Source organism: Physeter macrocephalus, chromosome 17, assembly GCF_002837175.3.
Source record: "Physeter macrocephalus isolate SW-GA chromosome 17, ASM283717v5, whole genome shotgun sequence".
Lineage (NCBI taxonomy): Eukaryota > Metazoa > Chordata > Mammalia > Artiodactyla > Physeteridae > Physeter > Physeter macrocephalus.
In genome coordinates, this window is record NC_041230.1 from 13,053,075 (window position 1) to 13,064,130 (window position 11,056).

Here is an 11,056-nt window from a genome sequence, read left to right on the forward strand (position 1 = left end):
GGAATCCTTAACCCTTTCTGTGCCATAGACCCTTTTCAGGATAGTTTTTCAATGCATAGAATTGCATCCATGGGATTACAAAGGAGACCAATTATAACGAACTAGAACTGTTAAAAGAAAAATCGCAACAACAAAACCTGTAAACTAATGACTTTAATATAAGGTATAAAAATGAACACGTGTAACTTAACTCTGCACGTGTGATTTTATTTCACTCTTGAAGGAACCAGGCAGAAGTTTAGGGAAAGAAGGAAGGAAGAAAGATGCTTGAGGGGCGGGGGATGGTTACGGTCTCGCTGAGACCTTTTCACAGTTATTGGCTCATTCGGGTTGTTTTTGCTTTTGCAGAGCCGGGTCGTTAGGCTTCGCTGGATTTTCTCCTCCTCCTTCTCACAAGCTCCATCCCAGCCGCCGGGGTCACCCCTTCACCGGGCCTCCCGCCACTGCGCCCCTCCCTTTTGCACAATTTCTCTCCCCGCCTCCCAGCGTTCTCCATGGCAACGAGGAGATGCACTCCTTCCAGATGGTCCGCTCTGAGAGGGTGGGCGGAGGCGGAGGGTGGAGCAGGGCAGCCCCTCCTCTCAGCCTCTTATTACTTCCCTCGGCCTGATCCCACAAATCAGCTTCCCTGAGAATCTGCTTTGTAGAGGTCCGAAACTAAAAATTTCTACGACACCTCTGGTTGAGGAATGTTGGCTTAAGAATCCAACTCTGATAAGTCAAGGCTTCCACGTGGGAATGGCCTCGCAGATGAGGCATTGGGTTTTGTAACTGGTAAAAATTGTGTTTGGGGGTGGGTGGGGGGGAGGATTATCCTAGAAATAAAACCCTCAAATGTTCAACATTGTTACAAAAATTGCCAACCCCTGAGCAGTTCCGCTGTGGGTGATTTAGATTACCCAGCTCTCCGGCAGGCGAGATTCTCCAGCCGCCCCAGAAAAAAACGATAATTATAGCTCCCACTTCTATACTTGTTTAAAAGAAATGAAAAATCCAAAAAGAATGGAGGAAGAAAACAAAACATGGCTCAACTCTCTCTACCCAGCTACACTTGGTTGCCACTTTTAAAAAAATTAATAAAAGAGACACACACACTTAAGAAAATGCTGAAGTTACAGAAAGGCTAAAATGAAAAACAAGTCTCCCTCCCCCAGTCCCAAGCCTCCAGCCTTTCCCCCCAAAGTAACCACAGTTAAATGTCTCTGTACTTTTTTTTTCTAAAAAAAAATGCTTGCATGGGTAATTTTAGAATTTAACCCATGAGAATTTTTAACATCCTGAATTATTTTCATCACATCATTTACCACTTCCTCGTATTTTCTTTTTTTTTCCTCATATTTTCTTATTTATTTATTGTCTCACCCTATTAGAATACTAGCCCCATGAGAGTAGGGATATTTGGTTTGTTCACCGCTGAATTTGCAGAATCTAGAACAGTGCTGATCGGAGCTCAAAATATTTGTTGAATGAATGAATGAGGGGATTGGCCTAGATCTAGTGCTATAAAACTTGCTTTTTTCACTTAATAGCATGTCTTGAAGTCTTTCCATATCAGTACAAGCAGATCAATCTCAGTTTTCTTTTTTCCTCAACAGCTTTCATCTTTGCATAAGCCCTCAAGCCTGGAATGTAATAATACTGATAATAATTCATTTTTCTTGAGCACCTATTTTACCCCCAATCCAGTGCATCTTCTCTTTAAATCCCACAACCCCTCCTAAACAAGTATTATTCCCATTTTTCAGATGAGAAAAACTGAGGCCAAAGGCAGCCACACAGCTAAGAAGTGGCAGAACTTTGAACCACTCAGGATTCTTAGATTCCAGCCTCCTACTTTCTTTAAGTCTTTATTGAAATTGTTACAATATTGCTTCCGTTTTATGTTTTGGTTCCTTGGTTGCAGGCATGCGGGATCTCAGCTCCCCCACCAGGGATCGAATCCACACCCCCTGCATTGGAAGGGGAAGGCTTAACCACTGGACCTCCAAGGAAGTCCCACCCCATACTCTTTTTAAATAACGTGGGATCTTAGTTCCCTGACCAGGGGTCGAACCTGTGCCCCCTGCTGTGGAAGTGCAGAATCTTAACCACTGGACTGCCAGGGAAGTCCCTCTAGCCCCATACTCTTAAGCCTCCTTTATTTGCCCTGTTGCCTGTGGTGGTTGTGGGTAGGGAACAAGGTTGGCGGGCAGTCCTCAAAGACTCCTCTCCCAGGTGACATTTGTCACTCTGGCACAGTCACCAGATTTGTCCTAAATGTCCCGAAATCAGATCCCTATCTAGAATGAACAGGATATAAATTATCCACCCTTTTGAACCAGATATCACTGGGTTAAGTGACAGCACATAGTAGGTCCTCAACACATACAGCAGGAAGCAGCCTTGTGGCCCACACTCCAACCACATAACTGGGTCGCTCTCCCCTCCCATCCTCCCCAGTCCCAAATCTGAAGGCTTTTGGTGAGTATGGAAGCAAAGCTGGCAGTTAGAGCAGACATATATTTAAAGAATCATTCATTCATTCATTTATTCATGTGGCACATTGCTCTAAAGTAGTGATTCTCAAATCTCGTTGCACGTTAGAATCACTGGGAAGAGTTTTAGAAATCCCAGTTTCCCGAGTCCAACCTACTGGATCAGAATGTCTTAGGGTGGGGGTGGGGTACTGCATTTAAAAATCTTCCCAAATGACTCTGACAGAGGTGATGGCTGGTAAAGATGGACAGAAGTAGGTGAGGAACTGAATGTCCCCAGAGCAACTTGACCAACAGGAAGTACCACAATACCAGCGAAGAGCCAGATCGGAAATTACGGTTTGTCCAATGTTAGCAACATAGAGGAGCCCTTTAAAGGGCGTGGGGGGCTCTCAGGTTGAATAATATCTACCCAAAGATTTCAGGTCCTCATCCCTGGAAGTGGAAAATGGTGCTTTATCTGGAAAAAGGGTCATTGCAGATGTAAGTAAAGATTTGAGATGAGATTGCCATGGATTATCTGGGTGGACCCAAAAACTGCCATCAGGAATGTCCTTATAAGAGAGAAGCAGAGGAAGCAGATGACAGAGACACAGAAAAGAGGTACAGAATCGGAGGAGGCCATGTGAAGATGGCGACAGAGACTGGAGTGATGGCGCCGCAAGCCCAGGAACACCTGGATCATCAGAAGCTGGAAGAGGCAAGGAAGTCTTCTTCCCTAGGGAGCTCAGCCTTGCCAACACCTTGATGTTGGACTTCTCTCTGGCAGGACTGAAGAAAACTCCAAATTAAAGCATTCGAGTTTTATTCCTTGACCTTGTCTCTCAAGGATAATTATTCCTGAAGTGAAAGAATTCTTGTGCAGTGTCCTGATCCCCGGGAGTCAGTTTTGGGTGATGGGAACCTTGGAAATGTTTTAAAATGCCCCTCGTCGCCAGCCTCACACGAGAGCGATCCAATGGTTAGACCTCCCTTCTCTTAGGAGTCTATGAAACTTTTGGCATTCACATGTCTCACACTGAACTTTCCTGTAAAATCGCCTCCCCCTTACGGGGCACTTGATCTTCAGATAGCATCTTTTCGAGTCTTCATGATCACCCTCAGCAATAGGTACGATTACTATCAACCCATTTCACAGATGAGGAAATTGAGGCACGAAAATGAAGTACTTTACCCAGGCAGCCCACCTCCAGACCGCCCCACTCTTTATTTCATTAAGTCAGTTTTACTGAAAGTATTCTTTATATCTTATACAACGTACCCTTTTTAAATATTCATTGTGGTAAGTTTTAGAGTCACCATCACCACCATCAAGATATAGAACACTTCCATCAGCCCCAAAACTCCCCTTGTACCATGTATGGCAGTCACCTCTGCCTACCCCCAACCACTGATCTGATTTCTGTCCTATAAGTGTTGCCTTTTTTTAGGGTTTTATATCAAAAGAATCATACAATGTGTCCTTTTTGTTTGGCTTCTTTCACTCAACATCATGATTTGGGGATTCATCTGTGTTGCTGTATCTGTAGTTCATTCCTTTTAGTCGCTATGTAATCATTTATTGGTGAATACTCCACGATTTATCCATTCACTTCTCAGTGGAGATCTGGGTTCTAGAAGCTTTATGACTAAAGCTCCTATGAATATATCCGAGCCTATGTTTTTCACTGCAAGCTGTATACTCTCTCTGTTGCAAAGAATCTGCAGCATGGGTAGCATTAGCCCCACTTTACAGATAAAGAAACTAAGGCCCAGAGAGGTGAAGTCAGCTCCCTGAAGACACACGGCTAAACAGGTAGCAGAGTCAAGAATTGAACCCAGGCCTGTGTAGCTCCAAATCCTTTGACACTCCTTCCATTGTGTGCCCCGTTGATGCCAGGGAGCAGTGGGTACTGTCTTCCGAAGGTCATGACCTTGGTGGATTCACCAGTCTGCCTTTCGGCATCCCATTCTGAAGCAGCCTTTTGTCGGCGCACAGAGAACACATAATCTGCTGTGGGAGCTGGGTACACTTTTATCAAGTTCAGGAATCTGAGCTCTAAAACCAGACTGATGTGTTCTTTGTCAACGCAAAACGCAACTGTCACTGGATCCAGGTCCCAACGGCCAACATTTAACAGCTTCCCCCTCTCAGCCACTGGGCTAAGTCCTTTATATGTCTGAACAGATTTACTCCTCCCCCAAACCTGGTGAAATAGGTTACTACTAGCCCCATTTTACAGATAAGCAACCCAAGGCACAGGGGGTTAAGACGCTTGCCCAGGCTCACGCTCTGGGAAGTGGAGGAGCCCGGACTCGTACCCAGGCCATCCGTCCAACACTACTCCTTACCTCCAACCTCCATACACCAGACGGAGGCTTCTGCTGCCTTAACTGGCAGGTTGCCTAATGAGCAAGCTGATTAGAGGAATTTAGTTCCACTATGAACTTACAGAGATAGTTATCCACGTTGTATGTTTATCACTGTATTAACCATGTCTTTTATTTTCTGTACTCTGACGCTTTGACATCTGGGGTCTTGCTGACCCTTGAGGGACTCCCCTTCCCAGGGTTAGGCAATTCCTAGAGAAAGGGAACAATGTTTGTCCTCGAATGTGTTCTTCAAATGCAAATCAACCAACCAATCCAGAGCCCATGCCCCCAACTACCTTCTTTATTAAGCCCTCACACTCTGGGCCACCATCCACCTGCCCTATTCATTCCAGGGCCAGGTCCCAGACACCCAGGGACAGCCCCTTTACCCCAGAGCCTGCTGAAATTATTCAGACTAGCCAATCCTGAGCCTGCCTTCCCTGCCTCACCCATTCCTTACCTGAAGAAACCATAATAAAGTTCTTGTCCATGGTTCCCCCTCTCCCTCTGCCTCCTGACCAATCCTGGAGCTTCCCCATGTGCCCCACCCCCGTGGTGTGACACGTCCCCTTTTCTTGGGATCTGTGTTAGGGCACAGACTGTAGTCAGAAAGACCTGGGTTTCAATTTCTTTTGAGCTTTCCTGTGTGGCCTTAGGCAAGTCACTTAACCTTTTTGAGCACTGCTTTCTTCAGCCATAGAATGAGAAGATGATCATGATAAAATTATAGTTCATAATCACTTAGCTCCTCTTCTGAAACCCAAAAAGCTCTGAAAGCTTTGCACCAAAAAATTTATCCAAAAAATGAAAAAAAATTGGAAGGCAAAATCTAGACTGACATGAGGCTATTTACACTTTTAATTTCTTTCACTTAATGTCAATATTTCTCTACTATTAGAATACTAATGGATATGATTATGGGAGCTGCCCAAACCCCCCTGGGGGTGAATTACACAATATAAGATATAGTCTCTGTATCACTTTTCTAAAACCCAACACTCTGAATTCTGAACCACACCTGGCCCAAGGGTTTTGAATCAGGGGTTGCGCACCTATAGTCCCATACCTCAAGGGATGGGAAGATACAATGAATTAATGAATATGAAGGACTCAGTACAGTGCCTGGAACACAGGATAGCTGTTATTGTTTTTATTCCAGATAAATTGTTTCACTTTTCCCATCAGCCACTGGAAGCCCGTGAGATAGAACAAAGCTGTGTGTTTTGTGTTCTCTTGGCCATGAGATCCGATAACACCCCTTTTAAAAACAATGCAGCCCTGGAAAACTTCAGGCAACCCATGGAAGTGATTTTCAGAGCATTTTTTTTAGCAACCAGATTGTTTTTCCAAATTAAATCTACCACGGATCCCCCAGCATATCAAAGAGCATGCAATGATTGCATTAGCATCCATTTATTTTATAAGTTCATATTTGTATGATATAGCATCAACCACAAAGAACAATGAAGAGTTTTAATTGAACCTACGTTTGAAAAGGGGGATTTACAAAGGCCACCTGCAGCCTTCCCTCAGCCAGCACATCCAATTTACTTGGAGTTTTCTGTGTGCCAGCCATGTCTTGACCCACACAGATAAGTAGCTTCAAATGGTAACCATTTTATGCAAGTTTGCATTATAATCTCAGGAAACTCTTCAACTGGTCCAGAAAAACTTGAAAGAGAAGTGGTAGGAGATTTGGGTTTTACGGGCAGCCTTGAACAACCACTCACGTTGTGTATACAAACGTGAATGTTGTATGGGAAACACCCCAAACCCTCAAGAAGCATAAATGCCATCTTAATACTGAAATATGATGATAAGAAATGTCACAATGTCCTTTTTTGCTATACAACGATTGTGCCTTGATGGGAGAAAAGCATATGCCATAAATGAATGTGCCTGAGGTTTTGTGTAGCCTTTATTTAAGCTCAGATTCTCAGGAAACAGAAACAAAATAGTGCAATATTCTGTCAGTGAGTATGCCCAGGTTGGAAATTTGCAAGGAATACAAAGATCAGTAGAGAGCTACAAACTTCTAGACCATGGATGCATTTGCAAGAAGTTCACATACATGTGTGGGGATGGGAGGAAAAGCTTCATCCCAACCATTGCACAATACAAATGCTGTCAAGGCTGATGGTAGAAAGCCAGCTTGGGGAATGGACGGAAATCAGAGTCTTCAAGGTCTTAGGTCATGTCAAAGCAAGTAAACTCTAAAAATTCCTCTGTCTTGACACCTGCTGAGAATGTAAGGACCTAACGGGCGTTTCTAACTGCCTGAGGGTGGGAGGCTTGCCTGCATCCTGCCTGCCAAGGTGGGGTGCAGGGAAAGGACTTCCACCTTTTGGCTCTGCGAGCGGGGCAAAATGGGGTAGCCTTGCAGAAATAAGAAAGGGGTTTGGATGCTGGAATTCACAGACATGACTGATGCCCACCATTGTAATACATTGGGGAGTCTCCACCACTACAGTTTGGTAGGTAAGAATCTGAGCCTGTCTCTCTGTGTGTAAATTGCATTTTAAAAAAGAAGTTCAGGGCTTTCCTGGTGGCACAGTGGTTAAGAATCTGCCTGCCAATGCAGGGGACATGGGTTCAAGCCCTGGTCCGGAAGATCCCACGTGCCGCGGAGCAGCTAAGCCCGTGTGCCACAACTACTGAGCCTGCGCTCTAGAGCCCGTGAGCCACAACTACTTAGCCTGCGGGCCACGAATGCTGAGGCCCGTGCACCTGGAGCCCAGGCTCCGCAACGAGAAGCCACTGCAAGGAGAAGCCCGTGCGCCGCAACAAAGAGAAACTCCCGCTCGCCGCAACTAGAGAAAGCCCATGCACAGCAACAAAGACCCAATGCAGCCATAAATAAATAATTTTTAAAGATAAATAAATAAATAAGAAGTTCAGCTCAAACCTTTGCAAATCCCTGAACTAATGGAAGTTTGCAAACTCACGGGTCAGACATCCTGAGCAGGTGTTCTGTCTACCCACAGACATTTGGATTTTACTTGATTGTTTTTTTGTTGTGGTTTTTCCTCACCATTCTGGGGGACTCAGCTTATAGACTCGGGGACTATACGTCAGTGTTGTAAATTGATCATTGTTGAAGGTGACCTCTTAATTATTACCTCCTTTTGACCATTCCCTGGAAGTCTTGCCTTTTGTTCTTTAGAGAGTTGAGCACAAGTTAGAGCTTCTGAGATTTAATTTGGGGAGACTCATACCCTCACCCCAGGCACCAACCAATCAGAGCAGAAATGTCCCATGTCTGACCATTCCTGTAAGGGAGACCCAGCATGTAGAGAACAGTGACAGCTGTTTTTCAGAGTCACACACAAAGCAGTGAGGTCCTCAGACGTGGCGAGGAGACAGCTCACTTTCTCAGTCATGGTTTCTGCTTGCCTCGTGCAAAAGAGTAGCCCACGCCGGACAAGTTTATGCCAGAGGCACATTCGAGGTACATCCTTACAAAAGACAAAAACAGGTCTAAACTTTGCGATGACAGGATTTCCAGCAGAGCCCAAAGCTGGAGGGGTCTGGGCCTCATCCCCGCAATACACAACCAGCAAGAGGGTTTGTCCTCAACGTCAGGCCGCCGGGCATGGCGAAGGGGATAGTGGCCTCTCCCGAGCACAGAACAGATCTCCCTGACATGTTCTTCCTGCTTGGCTGTTCCTCAACTCTGGTAAGAGACCTTCTGCAAAACCTTGAAATTCCGAGCCCCATTTCTCCTTTTCCATTTCCCGCAAACTCGTGTTTACGCAGTCGCCGCAAGCGGCCCGCGGTCTCCATGGCAACAAGCTGACTCGCTGCTCGGCTCCGACTGCGACTGCGCAGCTGGTCCCGCGGCGCCTCCGGGTTGTTAAGACTTTGTATGCGGATCTTTGAAACTCTTCCTCATTCAGAAGTTCCCCTCACCCACTCAAATAATACCCACACGCATACTCAGGTGTCACTCCCACACTCTTAAGTGTTGCGCACAGCTACTCAAATATTACCCGCTTGAGCTTATATACTCAAGTGACGTGATGCTACCCACATATCAAATGGTACCCACGCTCACTCATATGTATTGAAGTATTCAAAAAACAACTGAGATGTTACCCGCACCTACTCAGATATTTAATATGAGTGCCGCGAGGGCAAGGTTTGGGTCCGTTTTGTTCCCCGCTGTATTCCCAGTGCCTGGAATAGTGTCTGGTACACTGCAGGTGCCAGGAAATATTTGTTGAATGAATGAATGATCCATACTCAACCAGATATTATCCGCTCTGCTCACATGGTACCTACTCGCACTCAGATGTACCCAAGTAACTCAAAAGCTACCCACTCACTATAAGTGCCGTGAAGACAGAAAGTTAAGATGGATTTGCCCCATTCTGTATCCCCAGCTCCTAGAACAGTGCCTGGGACATACTAGGTGCGCAATGCACATCTGTAGAATGAATGAATGAATGGATGAGTGACTCACACTCAACTAAGTCTTAACCACACCCACTCAGATGTCACCCGCAAGTTAACTCAGATAAAAATACCCACCTTCGCTCACACTAGTCAGATGTCATCCATTCTTACTGAAAAGTTACCCACTCCCTTGACTGGGTAACTCATCCTCACTCGCATTATCCACATTCACTCTCATCCCCCGAACTTATTCAGAGGGCACCCACCTTTCCAAGTCGCCACCCACGCCCACTCAGCTGACGCCCACCCTCATTCAGCCGCACCCATGCCCACCCCAAGTCACCTCACAGCTTCCTGTCAGATGCATGGTGTCGTCGACGGTTTTGCTTGTGCTTCCGCTTGCCTTTCTTGCCATCTCCCGCCTTGCTCTCCTTCGTGGAGTCCAGAGGTGGCACCCCGTCCACCGCAGCAGTGGCCCCAGGCCCCGGTTTCTCCCCTGGCCCGGGCTCATAGCAGTTTCTGGCAGGAAGCTCTCTGGGGCCCGTCACTGTCGGGCACAGTTCCTGCCTTAGGACCCGGGCCACATCTTCCGCCATCCTGCCCTGGCTCTGCAGGAAGAGGTTCAGCTTGGTCAGGAATTCAATATCCTGCTTCTGGGGCATGTAGCGCACTCTCCACGTGCCGCCCTTGCCCTTGCTCTCCCTGGGCATCACGGCATAATTGATGTCCTCTGCCAGCCTAATGATGGCGGCCTTGGATCTCTCTTTTTCCACAAAGGCCTTCCCAGCCACTTCGAACTTACCCAGAGGTTTTAGGGAGGCCTGTATGATCTCTTCGAATTCCTCATGGTTACAGTTTTCCGGGATACCCAGGATCATCAGAGACTTGGAACTGTCCACCTCAAGAGCCTTGCACCCATGTGTCCTTGACACCAAAAAGCATCTTGCCCAGCTCTCTGAGGCAGCAGTATGCCCGATGGTACACACCTGAGCTGTCCCGGGAATCCAAAAAGTTATCCAGGATGCCACGACCCCTTCCCAAGGCAAAGAGAGAGGCCTCACGGGGCCTAGTTTGTCCACCTCAGCCAAAGATGCCCCAGGCCCTGCCCACAGGGCTGCACAGTGTCCAGCCTTCTGTAACCTTCCTCCCAGGGGGCTCTTGGGAATTCCTAGGGACTTACAGAGTGTGAAGCAGGGGTGGGTGTCTGCTGGCTAGCTTGCGGATCCTGAGTCCTAGGCAAAGCCGCACCAGAGAGAGTATGAAGATGCTGGTCCCTCTTTCTGGCGGTGGTCCTCAAAGGTCTCACAGGTCCTGTCAGTCTCAGCAGATCTGGGACGGCTGATCGCCCTGGGGCTGCTGCCTCCGGGGTGTCCTGCGAGGGTGCCTGGCAGGCAGGGCGGCTCGTTCCTTGCCGCTGGCCCAGAGGCTACCCTCACTGCCCTGTGGCCTGGCTGAGACAAGGATGTGGCCGCTGCACTTTCTCCCACAATGACATCACCTCCTCCTTCCGCTCTGCAGCTCAGCGGTCTCCATGGCAACTGCTAGAGCATTGCCTCTGCCATTGGCCCGGCCCGGCCGCATTTAAATCAGAGTCCGAGGGGAGTCATTCAGGGGTGAGGGGTCAGCCACCCGCCTTCAGAAGTACCCTGCCTTCTCCCTTGAGAAAATGGCTGATTCTAGGGGTCGGGGGACAGGGAAGATACAAGATGAGCCTGGAACATTTTGGGGGTCAGAAAGTAAGGAAATGCTCAAAGAATGATGAGAACAGGTGGAAGGGCATAGAGCCAGCTTGAAGGGCTCCCACTGGCCAAATCTGGGACATTTTGAGCATCAAC

General features: G+C 47.2%; 1 protein-coding gene across 1 annotated transcript; it reads right to left on the bottom strand.

Annotated features, from left to right (window-relative positions):
- Positions 1–6,233: 6,233 nt before the first annotated feature.
- Positions 6,234–10,163, bottom strand: PNMA8C (PNMA family member 8C). The gene is given in 2 exon segments (XM_055079084.1): positions 6,234–10,142; positions 10,144–10,163. Coding segments are annotated over 2 exon segments (597 nt in total). The 3' UTR covers positions 6,234–9,565.
- Between the last annotated feature and the right edge of the window lie 893 nt (positions 10,164–11,056).